We start from the raw sequence: 18877 nt of genomic DNA, 5'->3' as shown, positions 1-18877 counted from the left end.
AACAAAAATATTGACTCAACCACTTCTACAAACTAACAAGCTTTCTCACTCTCTTAAAAATCAAACACTTCTCTTAAAAAAAATAAACTCATTCATGGCGTTTCTAGAAGATTCAAACGTATTCCCGCAAAAGTATCTAGAAAATACCAAAGAGTATGTGATTCGTATAAATACGGCCGCACAAACTCTCTTCGGCATTAGTACAATACAAACAAGCAAAGTGAAAACATTAAAAATAAATAATAGGCGATTATATTAAGAAAAACTACGTTCAAGTGAACAAGAAATTAAATAAATCAGAAAATATACAAAAGAAAGTAAAATAATTCTATAAAAAGTGAATCTTAAGCAACAAGTTCTATAAAAAGAAAAACTATTACAAATCATTCATCAAGTTTATATTCACAACAAAGAAGAAAAACAAAGTCACACAATGGTAGCAATTGGTATTGATTTGGGTACAACATACTCCTGTGTTGGTGTCTTCCAACATGGAAAAGTTGAGATTATTGCCAACGATCAAGGCAACCGAACAACACCCAGTTATGTTGCCTTCACAGACACGGAACGTCTCATTGGTGATGCGGCGAAGAATCAAGTTGCCATGAATCCCAAGAACACAGTATTTGATGCAAAACGTCTTATTGGTCGCAAATATGATGATCCTAAGATAATGGAAGATATTAAACACTGGCCATTCAAAGTGATCAGTGATGGTGGCAAACCGAAAATCGGTGTCGAATTCAAGGGTGAACATAAGAAATTCGCACCAGAGGAAATCAGTTCAATGGTGTTGACAAAGATGAAGGAAACTGCCGAAGCCTATTTGGGTCAGACAGTAACCGATGCAGTAATTACAGTTCCTGCCTACTTTAACGATTCACAGAGACAAGCCACCAAAGATGCTGGTCGTATTGCTGGTTTAAATGTATTGAGAATTATCAATGAACCCACGGCGGCTGCTCTAGCATATGGTCTCGATAAGAACTTGAAAGGTGAACGTAACGTACTCATCTTTGATTTGGGCGGTGGTACTTTTGATGTCTCCATCTTAACCATCGACGAAGGTTCATTATTTGAAGTGAGAGCAACAGCTGGCGATACTCACTTGGGTGGTGAAGATTTCGACAACAGACTCGTCTCACACCTGGCCGATGAATTCAAACGCAAATACAAGAAAGATATACGTTCTAATCCCAGATCATTGAGACGTCTAAGAACTGCTGCTGAACGTGCCAAACGTACATTGTCATCCAGCACTGAAGCCTCCATTGAAATTGATGCTCTATTTGAGGGTCAAGATTTCTACACTAAAGTGAGTCGTGCCAGATTTGAAGAATTGTGTGCTGATTTATTCCGTCAAACATTGGAACCTGTTGAGAAGGCCCTTAATGATGCTAAAATGGACAAGAACCAAATACATGATATTGTACTGGTTGGTGGTTCTACACGCATCCCTAAAGTTCAAAGTCTTCTTCAACAATTCTTCTGTGGCAAGAGTCTAAATTTGTCCATTAATCCCGATGAAGCTGTGGCCTACGGTGCTGCTATTCAGGCGGCTATACTTAGCGGTGATAAGAGCAGTGCTATTCAAGATGTTCTGCTGGTAGATGTGGCTCCACTATCACTTGGCATTGAAACTGCTGGTGGAGTAATGGCAAAGATCATCGAACGCAACACACGCATTCCATGCAAACAAACACAAACCTTCTCCACCTATTCTGATAATCAACCTGGTGTAAGCATCCAAGTCTTTGAAGGTGAACGTGTCATGACAAAGGACAACAACAAATTGGGCACATTTGATCTCTCTGGTATTCCACCAGCTCCTCGTGGTGTGCCACAAATTGAAGTCACTTTCGACCTTGATGCCAATGGCATTCTAAATGTTTCTGCAAAGGAGATGAGTTCTGGCAATGTCAAGAACATCACTATTAAGAACGATAAAGGACGTTTGTCACAAGCCGAAATTGATCGTATGGTCAGTGAGGCTGAGAAATTCGCTGAAGAAGATGAGAAGCAGAAAAATAAGATTAGTGCTCGCAACAATTTGGAAGGTTATGTGTTTGGTGTAAAACAAGCATTAGATCAAGCTGGTGATAAGATTTCTGCACAGGAAAAGGGTGAAGCCTTGCGTGCATGTGAAGATACAATCAAGTGGTTAGATGCCAATACATTGGCTGAAAAGGAAGAATACGAAGACAAGATGAATTCACTCACAAAGTTATGCACACCAATAATGACCAAATTACACAATGGAGGAGGTGCTGGACCATCATGTGGTCAACAGGCTGGTGGATTTGGTGCCGGCAGAAGTGGTCCCACTGTAGAAGAAGTAGATTAAATCAATCTCAATGTCATTCCAAGAAACAATTCATCATTAAAACTCATGTATATTGTTAAGTTCATTTAGAATAAGAAATAATTTATTTTTAGCAAATAAGATCTCAAATATAGAGAAATAAATAAATTGTTTTATGTTAAAACAAATATGTAAATTATAACAAAAATGTGTTTTATTAACCTACGCTGATTTAACTTAATTAAATAACGTATGACGGACAATTCGAAAATGTCCCCCGGGCCACCAAATATTTCATCGAATAGGTTTGCCATTCTTGGCGACTGATTTAACATAATTAAATAACGTATGGCATACAATTCGAAAATGGCCAAATATTTCGTCGAAAAGGTTTACCATTCGTGGCGACTTTTTTGATCAACCTACACCCAGGCCAAACACTACACTTAGTAGATCACTATGTGAGATCAAACTCCAACTTTATTAGACTTTAATCTTTGTTAAAGGAGTTGTATATGTACATTGTTTAAATAACGTACCTGATGACGAAATTGTTACTGAGTTTAAATCTCAGGAAGTAGTTTCGTAAAATAAATTGACCACCAAGAATGATACAATTCAATGTTCAGAAAGTTATTGATGTACATATAAGGCTAAGGTTAAAACTTATTTTCCAAACCCAATGCGTTGTCGCAACTGCCAACTTCTGGGATAAATGTAACCTCCCACCTCATGAACCTGATGATTGCACTAAACTGTAGATAAATGCGAATACAAAGGAAAAGTATGGTAGAAGGGGGATCATTTGCCATAGGGGCACATCTGTCGATGCGAATAACTTGAAAACCGAGTAATCGATATTATTGCATTATCAAATTTTGTTTTCGTTTATCGAATATCTATCATCCCTGAAAATTTGAAACATTAACTTTACATATGATGGGAGTTAATTGTTTTTCAAAGGGCTGTGAAAATATTTCACTGTGTGAACTCAGTAATAATTAGTTTAAATTTTTTTGTTAAGTTTTGTGAAATAAATATCTGTTTATTATACTTTTTTATTGAATAATTGAACAATTATATTTTTAATTGCTGGAGTTTTGTATTCACAAAATATAGTCCATTAAATAAAAATGTCCAATTGTACAGTTTATTTCTATCCGGTATATGAACCTTGCAACATATTTCGCAATTTTTAATCATGACCACTATATACTTGTTATACCCTCCACCTCATTATGCTGATAGAGGGTATATATAACTTGTCATTCCGTGTGCAACACCAAGAAATATTCATCTGAGACCCAACAATGTTAATATTCTGGTTCTTATCAAATTCTGTCCTCTGTGCGTCTGTCTGTGTAAAACACGCTCACGATAAACGAAGCAATAGAATTTAACCAAATTCACCCAAATTGTTCATCGTTTTCCTAAGTTGTTTGGTATTGAAATGGGCAAAAATCGGTTCACATTAAATGAAATGAATCAAAATTTGAAACTACTCGAAAAAAAATCATTTTTTACAGATTCTGATGTAATTTTCTCGAAAACTATGCAAGATAATTTCATAAAAATCGGCATTCGTTTCCGCACAAGAGCTTAATGTCTGTGAAAAATCGCCAGAATCGGTCCAAAATTTCATATACCTCCCATACAAAAGTACATATTACCGGAAATTTGTTTTTTTATTAATAACTTCCGTCGTAATGTCGATATTTTCGCAAAATTTTAGAAATTACAATCTTATGTCAATAGAATTTATTCAGAGGAAAATTTTTTGGATGGGTCCATAATTGGTCATAGCTCCCATACAAGGTCCCCTCCCGAAAATCAGTTAAACGCGCATAACTGATTACTAAATTAAGATATCGATATTAAATTTGGTACAAGTATTGCTCTTATGTACAAAAATATAACCATGAAAGTTTCTTTAGATCGGTCCATAATTGGTCATAGCTCCCATACAAGGTCCCCTCCCGAAAATCACTTAAACGCACATAATTTTTTTCTAAATTAAGATATCGATATAAAATTTGGTACAAGTATTGCTCTTAAATACAGAAATATAACCATGAAATCAAGTATTGCTAAGAAATTTTTTTCCATCGGTGCATAACTGGTCATAGCTCCCATACAAGGTCCCCTCCCGAAAATAACTTAAACGCACATAACTCATTACTAAATTAAGATATCCATATTTGGCATAAGTTCTGTTCATATACAGAGAAATAATATTGTGAAATGTTTTTCCGATCGGACCATAATTGATACTAGCTCCCAAATAAGGTCCCTTTTAGAAAAACACACATACAAGGTTCCCTTCCGAAAATCAGAAGAAACGCACATAACTCATAACCAAATATTTATAGCCATACATTTAGCAAAATTATTGCTCTTATATACATAAATTCCCTATAAAGTTGTTTTACGACCGGTCCATATTTGGTGATGGCTCTTATACTATGTCCAGAAAATCACTTAGATTCAAAATATTTATTACCAAGTAATGATATAGATACAGAATTCAGAAATTTTGCCTTTATATACACAATTGGATATAAGCTCCTATACAAAGCCGTTTTACTAAAATCTCTTAAACGCACATTACTTATTACCAAATAAAGCTATTGATACATAATTTGACAAAAATATTAGTTTTGTATACAAAAATTATATTTCTCCTATACTAGGTCCAACCCCTAAAAGCGCTTTAACCGATAATGCTCTTTATCAATTTGTGTTGAACAAAATTTTGTGTAGAACAAAATTATATATGTATTTGTATTTTGAAAATCTCTACACACATGCAAATTACTAAATTTATAATATTCAATAAATATTAGAATTGTAATAGATTTTGAATTTTCTATAATTTTGAACCTAGAAACATGAAATTTAGAATGTAGGACCTTGACTAGGTAAGAACCTATAAAACTTTTTAGTACTTTTTCGTTCTACAAAAGGTACTTTTTGAATTTTGTATAATATTGAACTTAGAAACATGAAATTAAGTATGTAGAGCCAGGATTAGGCTAGAACACATAAAAGGGGACTTTTTGGTACTTTTTAATTCTACAAAAGGTACTTTTTAAATTTTCTATAATATTGAACCTAGATGATATTAAGTATGTAGAGGCCGGATTAATCCAGAACACATAAAAGGGACGTTTCGTTCTACAAAAGGTACTTTTCGAATTTTCTATAATATTGAACCTAGAAACATAAAATTTAGCATATAGAGCCTTGACTATGTAAGAACCTACAAGAAGGGACTTTTTGGTACTTTTCCGTTCTACAAAAGGTACTTTTTGAATTTTCTATAATATTTAACCTAGAAACATTATGTAGAGCCTGGATTAAGTGGGAACCCATAAAAGGGAAGTACCTTTTCGTTCTTCAAAAGGTACTTTTTAAAATGTCTATAATATCGAACCAGAAATATGAAGTTAAGCATGTAGAGCCCGGATTAATGTAGTTCGTATGAAATGGGCTACAATTGGTATTTTTTTTTTTGATTTTTTGTAATAAAATTCGTAAAGACTGTTTTTTAACACATCATGGTGAAGGGTATTTTTATCGCAATAGCGATAGTCGAATTTTAACTCGATAAATTTATAATTCAATCAAATAAACGCGTTTAAGTAATTTTTGGAAGTGGACCTTATATGTGAGATATGGCCAATAAATTTGGTTGATTTTCTTTGCTTAGTTTTAACATGGGTGTGTTTTACACAGACTTGTTATGCACTCCATCACTGGTGATGGTGGGATTTATGGACCGATTTTGCTGATTTTAAATGGCGTTCTTCCCAAACGTATAACATATCCCACAGAACAGATTTCTAGAAATTTGGGTCAGAAAATCTACAAGAGTAATGACAAACTAATATGTTCGTTCTAATACATATACATAACCTTCGCACATAAACTTAGGCAGACCGATTTTAGTTGCTTTCAATCTTCATTATGTTGAGTAATGTTGCTACAATACTTGCATTTTGAAGAAATTTATGAGCGTCTGGATCCTTATATATGGCCGTAGGTTAAATTATAGCGATTCTTATTTTATTTGACAGTGTGGTTCCAAGTAAATAATACTTCCACTTTTTATAATTTCAATTAAAATTTTATTTCCAGATATGTTCTTAAATATTTAAAGCTACAAAGGTAATTTATTTAAAATTAAGTTAACACTTAAAACAAATCAACTTATTAAAAACTTACCGCCTTATGCAAAAACGATAATTAAGTTAACAATGATTGTTAAAACCTGTTTTTATATGAAAAAAGAGTGTAGTAAACCATTGTTAACTTTAATAATCGTTTTTGCATAAGACCATTATTCGTTAACCTAACATAAATTCAGTCTTTTTAAAATAAAAAAAAAATATGAAGTAATAAATTAAAAATTTTAATCTACTTCTTCAACGGTTGGACCACCATAATTTTGACCACCAAAACCTCCAGCTTGTTGACCACAACCAGCACCTGCTTGTGGGCCAGCAGCTCCACCACTAGCCTGTTGATGTAGTCTTGTCATAATGGGTTGGCATAACTTAGTTAATTCCTCCAATTTGTAATCATATTCTTCTTTTTCAGCGGTCGTGTTGTTGTCTAACCATTTGACGGTTTCTTCACATTTCTCCATGACACGATCTTTATCGGATTTTGGTATTTTATCGCCAGCATCTTGAGTTGACTGTTTCACATTGAATACATAGGCTTCCAATTGATTGCGTGCTGCTATACGTTGACGATGTTTTTCATCTTCATCTGCATATTGTTCGGCCTCACGGACCATACGATCAATTTCAGCTTGCGACAAACGACCTTTGTCATTTTTGATGACAATATTTTTGGCATTACCAGTGCTCATTTCTTTGGCAGTTACATTCAGAATACCATTGGCATCTAAATCAAATGTTACATCTATTTTAGGAACCCCACGAGGTGCTGGCGGTATTCCAGTTAAATTAAAGGTGCCCAAAAGATTGTTGTCTTTGGTTAATGCTCTTTCACCTTCAAAGACCTGTATCGTGACAGCTGGTTGATTGTCAGCATATGTGGTAAAGGTCTTTGATTGTTTGCATGGAATGCGACTGTTGCGTTCAATTAATTTAGTCATTACTCCTCCAGCTGTTTCAATGCCCAATGAAAGAGGTGCCACATCTACCAGCAGCACATCTTGAATGGCACTGCTCTTGTCGCCACTGAGAATAGCTGCTTGAATTGCTGCACCATAGGCCACAGCTTCATCAGGATTAATGGACAAATTTAGAGTTTTTCCGCAGAAGAATTGTTGTAGTAGATTCTGAACTTTAGGAATGCGTGTAGAACCACCTACTAAAACAATATCGTGTATTTGGTTCTTATCCATTTTAGCATCATTTAAGGCTTTCTCCACCGGCTGCAAAGTGTTGCGGAACAAATCACCACATAATTCTTCGAAACGAGCCCGGCTTATTTTAGTGTAGAAATCCACACCTTCGAATAGAGCATCTATCTCTAATGTTGCCTCAGTACTGGATGATAATGTTCGTTTTGCACGTTCAGCAGCCGATCTTAAGCGACGTAATGCTCTGGGATTTGAACGCAAGTCTTTTTTGTATTTACGCTTAAATTCTTCGGCAAAGTGATTGACTAAACGATTGTCAAAATCTTCACCACCCAAATGAGTATCGCCAGCTGTAGCACGCACTTCAAACAATGAACCCTCATCGATTGTGAGAATGGAAACATCAAAAGTACCACCACCCAAATCAAAGATTAAAACATTACGTTCACCCTTTAAGTTTTTGTCCAGGCCATAAGCTAAAGCAGCGGCTGTGGGTTCATTGATGATTCTCAATACATTTAGACCAGCAATTGCTCCAGCATCTTTGGTGGCTTGTCTCTGTGAATCGTTAAAGTAGGCTGGCACTGTAATGACTGCATCGCGAACTGTAGTGCCTAAAAAGGCTTCAGCCGTTTCCTTCATTTTTGTCAACACCATAGAACTAATTTCCTCGGGAGCAAATTTCTTTTGTTCACCCTTAAACTCCACTGAAATCTTTGGCTTTCCACAATCATTTACCACTTTGAAGGGCCAGTGTTTCATATCATCCTGAATCTTTTGATCTTCGAATTTACGGCCAATTAAACGTTTTGCGTCGAACACTGTATTCCGAGGATTCATGGCAACTTGATTTTTCGCCGCATCACCGATAAGACGCTCCGAATCTGTGAAGGCAACATAACTGGGTGTTGTGCGGTTGCCTTGATCGTTGGCTATGATTTCCACTTTACCATGTTGGAATACACCAACACAGGAGTATGTTGTACCCAAATCAATACCAATTGCTACCATTTTGTTTTCTGTTGTTTTTATGCACTAATTTTGTTAATTATTTTAATACTTTGTTTTATGTTTTACAACTTTTCAATACTTTTATGTTAGTTAGAATTTAAAAATTCACTATTATTTTTTTTCGCTTTAATATTATCTTTTCACGTTGATTTCTTGTACTTAAATATGACGATTGTCGAAATTTACTTCCCTTTTATACTTGTTGACTCTTTTGTATTCACTCAAGAGAAAATTCTAGAATTTTGTCTGAATTTTCTTGAAAATTGTAGATATTCACATATTATATGAGGGGGTAAAAGTATCTTTTTTGTGCAAAATAAGATTTGCAAAAAGATGCAAAAGAGAGTTAAGCACGTAGTAGTGTGAGTTTTCCTATGCATTTAAGAGAACAATGTGTATCTATGTGTTTTTGTATCTTATACTGGCGTATAGAGAGGCAGAAAAAATCATCACTACACACACAGATATATCTACATATGTGTTTTTGTATCATAAACATACATACATATGTACAATGCATATTTTTCCTCTTAGTCTTTTCAAATCTCTTTAAAATACTGACCTACGTTAGGGCACCTACCTTTAATAAACTAATATGTAATGTATTGTAGAACAAGATTTATTATAGGATTCATACATACGTATTCATATTGGAAAATGTTTCTGCTCTGTTTGTCAAAAGGATAATCGAAATTTCTTGAAAATTTCACGAGAGGTATAGAATAAAGATATACGAATAACTTCTATAATCTACAAGTTGTAAAAATTATTCCTCTAACAAATCCTAGTAGAAGGCATGATTTACACCCATGTGCCAGAGACTATGTATTATTGTCGCATTACCCTCAGAAGTCCTACGATATTGTCGCATTTTAATATTCCTAAGACTATTATTGTCTAATTTGAGTTGCACCTCCATTTGCAGTTCATGTTACTATTACCGGAATCTATCAGAGATTATTTTGTAATAATGAAAAATTAGTGGTTTTACCACTGTAACTTCTATTTAGGTCGAGATTCGAAACTAGTCTTTCAAATTCATATATTACAATTTCAAAGTTATATCAGAGTATGCGGCAAAAAGTATGAGCCGACCTGACGATCTAAGAAGAACTCATTCGGCTTAGAATCATTTCGTATAATTTACATCTAAAACAGTGCTACAAAGAGATGCAGAAATTTATTCAAAGATTAGTTATAACCTCTATTTGGAGTTTGAAGTATCGGCGTAATTCGCTCTGTAATGAACCGAGTCAATCCAAAAATTGTTTATCAGACTATTGACAAACATAGTTATCACTCGCCAACAATGTGATACCAGTTCCGTAGCTATTCAGATCTTCGCATGTAAGACACTACATTTGTCTGGAAGTCTAAAAAAGTTTCTTATACCTATGCCAATATCCACCAAATCACCAATCGCCCTTATTTAGATATATATTTTCCCCAAAATGTACTGTACATTAATTTTTGCAAAATTCCATCTATGTAATAGATTGACTGCAATGATCGACAGTCGCATTTTGATCATTGTTCAGACTTCATGACTACGGAATCTTAATGCTTTGAATATTAACAGAAAACTATTAAAATTTCCTAAATAAACATTTTGTGACAAATATTAAAATTTAAGAAAAATCTATTAAAATTTCCTAAATAAACATTTTGTGACAAATATTTTATATTTATTTAATAATTATTTATAAATTTTAAATAATTTTTAGTAATAATTGCACACGAAATGATCATTGAGTTCTTGTACATTTTTGCTAAACATACATATAAAGTAGGTACATATTAAAATTATTAGATCAGTTTTTAAAAATGAAAATATTTAAAAATAAAATTGATATAATCTATTTTCGTCATAAAATAAATTGTTCAGATAAAGTTTTTTTCTTAAAATTTATAAAATTTTTACATAGGCAAATTACTTAATTGATTCACTGTATATAAAACTTATTCGTGCTATTTTTTGGAGAGATAATAGTATATTTACGTAACTATAACATAAAAAGGTGGCTGATGAAATACGGCACCGATTTCATCCGTTCTAATAGGTTTCGTCCATGTACCAAAAACAAACCGTTTGATGCAAATTTTTTTCAAAATATCTTGAAAATTGCGAGTGTACCTTGCGCACAAGTTTAACATGTACAGCCGGAGAGACGAAACGGACATGTCTTAATCGAATCAAATTCTAAGTCGATCGGTATACTTTAGGTAGGGTTAGGACCAATACGGTACAAACATTGTAAAAAAATATTAAAGACAAATTAAAAACAAACAATAAAAACATGCAGAAATTTCCAGAATTTGAAACAAATGATCCAAGTAATATTCCATTGCATTCGTCTTTTTAATATAACTCAAATGAATATAGCGTACAAATAAACAAAAATAACACATTTATTGTATGTTTTTTGTATACAATTGTTTGTATATACAACAATAACAAAAACACCGGCATAAAAAATAAAAACAAAACAAAATATTGACTCAACCACTTCTACAAACTAACAAGCTTTCTCACTCTCTTAAAAATCAAACACTTCTCTTAAAAAAAATAAACTCATTCATGGCTTTTCTAGAAGATTCAAACGTATTCCGCAAAAGTATCTAGAAAATACCAAAGAGTATGTGATTCGTATAAATACGGCCGCACAAACTCTCTTCGGCATTAGTACAATACAAACAAGCAAAGTGAAAACATTAAAAATAAATAATAGGCGATTATATTAAGAAAAACTACGTTCAAGTGAACAAGAAATTAAATAAATCAGAAAATATACAAAAGAAAGTAAAATAATTCTATAAAAAGTGAATCTTAAGCAACAAGTTCTATAAAAAGAAAAACTATTACAAATCATTCATCAAGTTTATATTCACAACAAAGAAGAAAAACAAAGTCACACAATGGTAGCAATTGGTATTGATTTGGGTACAACATACTCCTGTGTTGGTGTCTTCCAACATGGAAAAGTTGAGATTATTGCCAACGATCAAGGCAACCGAACAACACCCAGTTATGTTGCCTTCACAGACACGGAACGTCTCATTGGTGATGCGGCGAAGAATCAAGTTGCCATGAATCCCAAGAACACAGTATTTGATGCAAAACGTCTTATTGGTCGCAAATATGATGATCCTAAGATAATGGAAGATATTAAACACTGGCCATTCAAAGTGATCAGTGATGGTGGCAAACCGAAAATCGGTGTCGAATTCAAGGGTGAACATAAGAAATTCGCACCAGAGGAAATCAGTTCAATGGTGTTGACAAAGATGAAGGAAACTGCCGAAGCCTATTTGGGTCAGACAGTAACCGATGCAGTAATTACAGTTCCTGCCTACTTTAACGATTCACAGAGACAAGCCACCAAAGATGCTGGTCGTATTGCTGGTTTAAATGTATTGAGAATTATCAATGAACCCACGGCGGCTGCTCTAGCATATGGTCTCGATAAGAACTTGAAAGGTGAACGTAACGTACTCATCTTTGATTTGGGCGGTGGTACTTTTGATGTCTCCATCTTAACCATCGACGAAGGTTCATTATTTGAAGTGAGAGCAACAGCTGGCGATACTCACTTGGGTGGTGAAGATTTCGACAACAGACTCGTCTCACACCTGGCCGATGAATTCAAACGCAAATACAAGAAAGATATACGCTCTAATCCCAGATCATTGAGACGTCTAAGAACTGCTGCTGAACGTGCCAAACGTACATTGTCATCCAGCACTGAAGCCTCCATTGAAATTGATGCTCTATTTGAGGGTCAAGATTTCTACACTAAAGTGAGTCGTGCCAGATTTGAAGAATTGTGTGCTGATTTATTCCGTCAAACATTGGAACCTGTTGAGAAGGCCCTCAATGATGCTAAAATGGACAAGAACCAAATACATGATATTGTACTGGTTGGTGGTTCTACACGCATCCCTAAAGTTCAAAGTCTTCTTCAACAATTCTTCTGTGGCAAGAGTCTAAACTTGTCCATTAATCCCGATGAAGCTGTGGCCTATGGTGCTGCTATTCAGGCGGCTATACTTAGTGGTGATAAGAGCAGTGCTATTCAAGATGTTCTGCTGGTAGATGTGGCTCCACTATCACTTGGCATTGAAACTGCTGGCGGTGTAATGGCAAAGATCATCGAGCGCAACACACGCATTCCATGCAAACAAACACAAACCTTCTCCACCTATTCGGATAATCAACCAGGTGTAAGCATCCAAGTCTTTGAAGGTGAACGTGTCATGACAAAGGACAACAACAAATTGGGCACATTTGATCTCTCTGGTATTCCACCAGCTCCTCGTGGTGTGCCACAAATTGAAGTCACTTTCGACCTTGATGCCAATGGCATTCTAAATGTTTCTGCAAAGGAGATGAGTTCTGGCAATGTCAAGAACATCACTATTAAGAACGATAAAGGACGTTTGTCACAAGCCGAAATTGATCGTATGGTCAGTGAGGCTGAGAAATTCGCTGAAGAAGATGAGAAGCAGAAAAATAAGATTAGTGCTCGCAACAATTTGGAAGGTTATGTGTTTGGTGTAAAACAAGCATTAGATCAAGCTGGTGATAAGATTTCTGCACAGGAAAAGGGTGAAGCCTTGCGTGCATGTGAAGATACAATCAAGTGGTTAGATGCCAATACATTGGCTGAAAAGGAAGAATACGAAGACAAGATGAATTCACTCACAAAGTTATGCACACCAATAATGACCAAATTACACAATGGAGGAGGTGCTGGACCATCATGTGGTCAACAGGCTGGTGGATTTGGTGCCGGCAGAAGTGGTCCCACTGTAGAAGAAGTAGATTAAATCAATATTAATCAATCTCAATGTCATTCCAAGAAACAATTCATCATTAAAACTCATGTATATTGTTAAGTTCATTTAGAATAAGAAATAATTTATTTTTAGCAAATAAGATCTCAAATATAGAGAAATAAATAAATTGTTTTATGTTAAAACAAATATGTAAATTATAACAAAAATGTGTTTTATTAACCTACGCTGATTTAACTTAATTAAATAACGTATGACGGACAATTCGAAAATGTCCCCCGGGCCACCAAATATTTCATCGAATAGGTTTGCCATTCTTGGCGACTGATTTAACATAATTAAATAACGTATGGCATACAATTCGAAAATGGCCAAATATTTCGTCGAAAAGGTTTACCATTCGTGGCGACTTTTTTGATCAACCTACACCCAGGCCAAACACTACACTTAGTAGATCACTATGTGAGATCAAACTCCAACTTTATTAGACTTTAATCTTTGTTAAAGGAGTTGTATATGTACATTGTTTAAATAACGTACCTGATGACGAAATTGTTACTGAGTTTAAATCTCAGGAAGTAGTTTCGTAAAATAAATTGACCACCAAGAATGATACAATTCAATGTTCAGAAAGTTATTGATGTACATATAAGGCTAAGGTTAAAACTTATTTTCCAAACCCAATGCGTTGTCGCAACTGCCAACTTCTGGGATAAATGTAACCTCCCACCTCATGAACCTGATGATTGCACTAAACTGTAGATAAATGCGAATACAAAGGAAAAGTATGGTAGAAGGGGGATCATTTGCCATAGGGGCACATCTGTCGATGCGAATAACTTGAAAACCGAGTAATCGATATTATTGCATTATCAAATTTTGTTTTCGTTTATCGAATATCTATCATCCCTGAAAATTTGAAACATTAACTTTACATATGATGGGAGTTAATTGTTTTTCAAAGGGCTGTGAAAATATTTCACTGTGTGAACTCAGTAATAATTAGTTTAAATTTTTTTGTTAAGTTTTGTGAAATAAATATCTGGTTTATTATACTTTTTTATTGAATAATTGAACAATTATATTTTTAATTGCTGGAGTTTTGTATTCACAAAATATAGTCCATTAAATAAAAATGTCCAATGTACAGTTGTATTTCTATTCCGGTATATGATCCTTGCAACATATTTCGCAATTTTTAATCATAACCACTATATACTTGTTATACCCTCCACCATCATTAGTGCTGATAGAGGGTATATATAACTTTGTCATTCCGTGTGCAACACCAAGAAATATTCATCTGAGACCCAACAATGTATATATATTCTGGGTTCTTATCAAATTCTGTCCATCTGTGCGTCTGTCTGTGTAAAACACGCTCACGATAAAACGAAGCAATAGAATTTAACCAAATTCACCCAAAATGTTCATCGTTTTCCTAAGTTGTTTGGTATTGAAAATGGGCAAAATCGGTTCACATCGGGAAATGATATGAATCAAAATTTGAAACTACCTCGAAAAAATAATCATTTTTTACAGATTCTGATGTAATTTTCTCGAAAACTATGCAAGATAATTTCATAAAAATCGGCATTCGTTTCCGCACAAGAGCTTAATGTCTGTGAAAAATCGCCAGAATCGGTCCAAAATTTCATATACCTCCCATACAAAAGTACATATTACCGGAAATTTGTTTTTTTATTAATAACTTCCGTCGTAATGTCGATATTTTCGCAAAATTTTAGAAATTACAATCTTATGTCAATAGAATTTATTCAGAGGAAAATTTTTTGGATGGGTCCATAATTGGTCATAGCTCCCATACAAGGTCCCCTCCCGAAAATCAGTTAAACGCGCATAACTGATTACTAAATTAAGATATCGATATTAAATTTGGTACAAGTATTGCTCTTATGTACAAAAATATAACCATGAAAGTTTCTTTAGATCGGTCCATAATTGGTCATAGCTCCCATACAAGGTCCCCTCCCGAAAATCACTTAAACGCACATAATTTATTTCTAAATTAAGATATCGATATAAAATTTGGTACAAGTATTGCTCTTAAATACAGAAATATAACCATGAAATCAAGTATTGCTAAGAAATTTTTTTCCATCGGTGCATAACTGGTCATAGCTCCCATACAAGGTCCCCTCCCGAAAATAACTTAAACGCACATAACTCATTACTAAATTAAGATATCCATATTTGGCATAAGTTCTGTTCATATACAGAGAAATAATATTGTGAAATGTTTTTCCGATCGGTCCATAATTGATACTAGCTCCCAAATAAGGTCCCTTTTAGAAAAACACACATACAAGGTTCCCTTCCGAAAATCAGAAGAAACGCACATAACTCATAACCAAATATTTATAGCCATACATTTAGCAAAATTATTGCTCTTATATACATAAATTCCCTATAAAGTTGTTTTACGACCGGTCCATATTTGGTGATGGCTCTTATACTAGGTCCAGAAAATCACTTAGATTCAAAATATTTATTACCAAGTAATGATATAGATACAGAATTCAGAAATTTTGCCTTTTTATACATAATTGGACATACGCTCCTATACAAAGCCGTTTTACTAAAATCTCTTAAACGCACATTACTTATTACCAAATAAAGCTATTGATACATAATTTGACAAAAATATTAGTTTTGTATACAAAAATTATATTTCTCCTATACTAGGTCCAACCCCTAAAAGCGCTTTAACCGATAATGCTCTTTATCAATTTGTGTTGAACAAAATTTTGTGTAGAACAAAATTATATATGTATTTGTATTTTGAAAATCTCTACACACATGCAAATTACTAAATTTATAATATTCAATAAATATTAGAATTGTAATAGATTTTGAATTTTCTATAATTTTGAACCTAGAAACATGAAATTTAGAATGTAGGACCTTGACTAGGTAAGAACCTATAAAACTTTTTAGTACTTTTTCGTTCTACAAAAGGTACTTTTTGAATTTTGTATAATATTGAACTTAGAAACATGAAATTAAGTATGTAGAGCCAGGATTAGGCTAGAACACATAAAAGGGGACTTTTTGGTACTTTTTAATTCTACAAAAGGTACTTTTTAAATTTTCTATAATATTGAACCTAGATGATATTAAGTATGTAGAGGCCGGATTAATCCAGAACACATAAAAGGGACGTTTCGTTCTACAAAAGGTACTTTTCGAATTTTCTATAATATTGAACCTAGAAACATAAAATTTAGCATATAGAGCCTTGACTATGTAAGAACCTACAAGAAGGGACTTTTTGGTACTTTTCCGTTCTACAAAAGGTACTTTTTGAATTTTCTATAATATTTAACCTAGAAACATTATGTAGAGCCTGGATTAAGTGGGAACCCATAAAAGGGAAGTACCTTTTCGTTCTTCAAAAGGTACTTTTTAAAATGTCTATAATATCGAACCAGAAATATGAAGTTAAGCATGTAGAGCCCGGATTAATGTAGTTCGTATGAAATGGGCTACAATTGGTATTTTTTTTTTTGATTTTTTGTAATAAAATTCGTAAAGACTGTTTTTTAACACATCATGGTGAAGGGTATTTTTATCGCAATAGCGATAGTCGAATTTTAACTCGATAAATTTATAATTCAATCAAATAAACGCGTTTAAGTAATTTTTGGAAGTGGACCTTATATACCGATCTTAACCATTTTCAATAGGGTTTGTCGCTGGGGCAATAGAAAATCATGTAGCAAATTTCATGGAATTATCTTCAAAATTGCGGCCTGTAGTTTGTTACAAGGTTTACATGGACGGACGGACACAGCTAAATCGACGCAGAAAATTATTCTATCTGTCATTTTCATGAAAATAAGATTTTGACCACCAGTGACATAAATTTCAAAAGAAAAAAATATTTTTTTGACATTTTTATCGCAAGTTTTAAATTTCTCTATCTTAAAAAAGAAAAATTGCTTTGGATAATTTTCTGTTGCAAAATAAAAGTTTTTACTAATTTTGCTAAACACAATTCCGCACAAAATATTTGAAATCGGTTTAATCGTTTTCGAGATATTGTGAATTTTTTAAGACTAATTTCAAAAAATTGGATATATTTTATATTTTCACAACTTTACTGAGGTCTTCAATAGCTAGAAGAGAACACGGCCATAATAACATTTTTTGTAAAAAAAAGTTTGTTGTAGTACACACCCTAGAACGATGAAATCCGGAAAAAATTTATGCCATCCGATTTCTACACTTCCAACTTAAAGTTCTATATAGGTTTTTATCGTGAACAAGATCGTCCGATAGCAGTTATATATCATTTTATATATATACGGCCATAGTAACATTTTTTGTGAAAAAAGTTTGTTGTAGTATGATAAGATTTCTGCACAGGAAAAGGGTGAAGCCTTGCGTGCATGTGAAGATACAATCAAGTGGCTAGATGCCAATACATTGGCTGAAAAGGAGGAATACGAAGACAAGATGAATTCACTCACAAAGTTATGTACACCAATAATGACCAAATTACACAATGGTGGCGGTGCTGGACCATCATGTGGTCAACAGGCTGGTGGATTTGGTGCCGGCAGAAGTGGTCCCACTGTAGAAGAAGTAGATTAAATCAATAATAATCAATCTCAATGTCATTCCAAGAAACAATTCATCATTAAAACTCATGAATATTGTTAAGTTCATTTAGAATAAGAAATAATTTATTTTTAGCAAATAAGATCTCAAATGAAGAGAAATAAATAAATTGTTTTATGTTAAAACAAATATGTAAATTATAACAAAAATGTGTTTTATTAACCTACGCTGATTTAACTTAATTAAATAACGTATGACGGACAATTCGAAAATGTCCCCCGGGCCACCAAATATTTCATCGAATAGGTTTGCCATTCTTGGCGACTGATTTAACATAATTAAATAACGTATGGCATACAATTCGAAAATGGCCAAATATTTCGTCGAAAAGGTTTACCATTCGTGGCGACTTTTTTGATCAACCTACACCCACGCCAAACACTACACTTAGTAGATCACTATGTGAGATAAAACTCCAACTTCATTAGACTTTAATCTTTGTTAAAGGAGTTGTATATGTACATTGTTTAAATAACGTACATTTTGAATGATGCATCATTCAACTAGGTAGGTGCTAGGTAAATTTTCTAAAAGATGCTGAGTTTTCTCTAATTGAAGGGCTTATTGCAGTAACTCGGTAAGCCACCCACCATCACAATTTGATTTTATGAGCTTTTTGATTTGCTAGAAACCATATCTATTGTCCCTAAAAGGATTTTTAGCGTTATATGGTAATTTGTCGCTATAAGGGTCATGTTTCTTTTTCTATTTAAACTATCTGTAAGAGATTTTATTTCATTAACTCGATATGCCACATATTTTTTTTTTTACACTTTATAAGAAAGTCCTTT

General features: G+C 33.7%; 4 protein-coding genes across 5 annotated transcripts in view; 3 read left to right on the top strand and 1 right to left on the bottom strand.

Annotated features, from left to right (window-relative positions):
* LOC124419643 (heat shock protein 70) overlaps nt 1-18215 on the top strand; it is a 28640-nt gene extending 10425 nt beyond the window's left edge. Inside the window, exon 2 of the mRNA XM_046949858.1 lies at nt 17876-18215. Within this exon, the coding sequence (XP_046805814.1) occupies nt 17876-18059 (184 nt within the window). The 3' untranslated portion in view covers nt 18060-18215. The remainder of the gene's footprint in view (nt 1-17875) is intronic.
* LOC124419644 (heat shock protein 70) lies at nt 235-18215 on the top strand. Of its 2 annotated transcripts, none has more exons than XM_046949861.1 (2): nt 235-2350; nt 18068-18215. In XM_046949861.1, exon 1 carries the CDS (start codon nt 434-436, stop codon nt 2342-2344), a length of 1911 nt encoding a protein of 636 aa, XP_046805817.1. In that variant the 5' UTR covers nt 235-433; the 3' UTR covers nt 2345-2350; nt 18068-18215. The 2 variants fall into 2 exon arrangements, with proteins under 2 accessions (XP_046805817.1, XP_046805816.1); XM_046949860.1 differs by lacking the exon at nt 18068-18215 and adding an exon at nt 13482-13645.
* Nucleotides 6698-8822, bottom strand: LOC124419641 (heat shock protein 68-like). The gene has a single exon (XM_046949856.1). The coding sequence runs from the start codon at nt 8646-8648 to the stop codon at nt 6714-6716; it is 1935 nt and encodes a 644-aa protein (XP_046805812.1). The 5' UTR covers nt 8649-8822; the 3' UTR covers nt 6698-6713.
* Nucleotides 11385-13645, top strand: LOC111681612 (heat shock protein 70). The gene has a single exon (XM_046949859.1). The coding sequence runs from the start codon at nt 11565-11567 to the stop codon at nt 13473-13475; it is 1911 nt and encodes a 636-aa protein (XP_046805815.1). The 5' UTR covers nt 11385-11564; the 3' UTR covers nt 13476-13645.
* Nucleotides 18216-18877: the final 662 nt, after the last annotated feature.

Source organism: Lucilia cuprina, chromosome 4 (assembly GCF_022045245.1).
Source record: "Lucilia cuprina isolate Lc7/37 chromosome 4, ASM2204524v1, whole genome shotgun sequence".
Lineage (NCBI taxonomy): Eukaryota > Metazoa > Arthropoda > Insecta > Diptera > Calliphoridae > Lucilia > Lucilia cuprina.
Note: the sequence above shows the minus strand (reverse complement) of the source record. Positions and strands in the feature narration are given on the sequence as shown.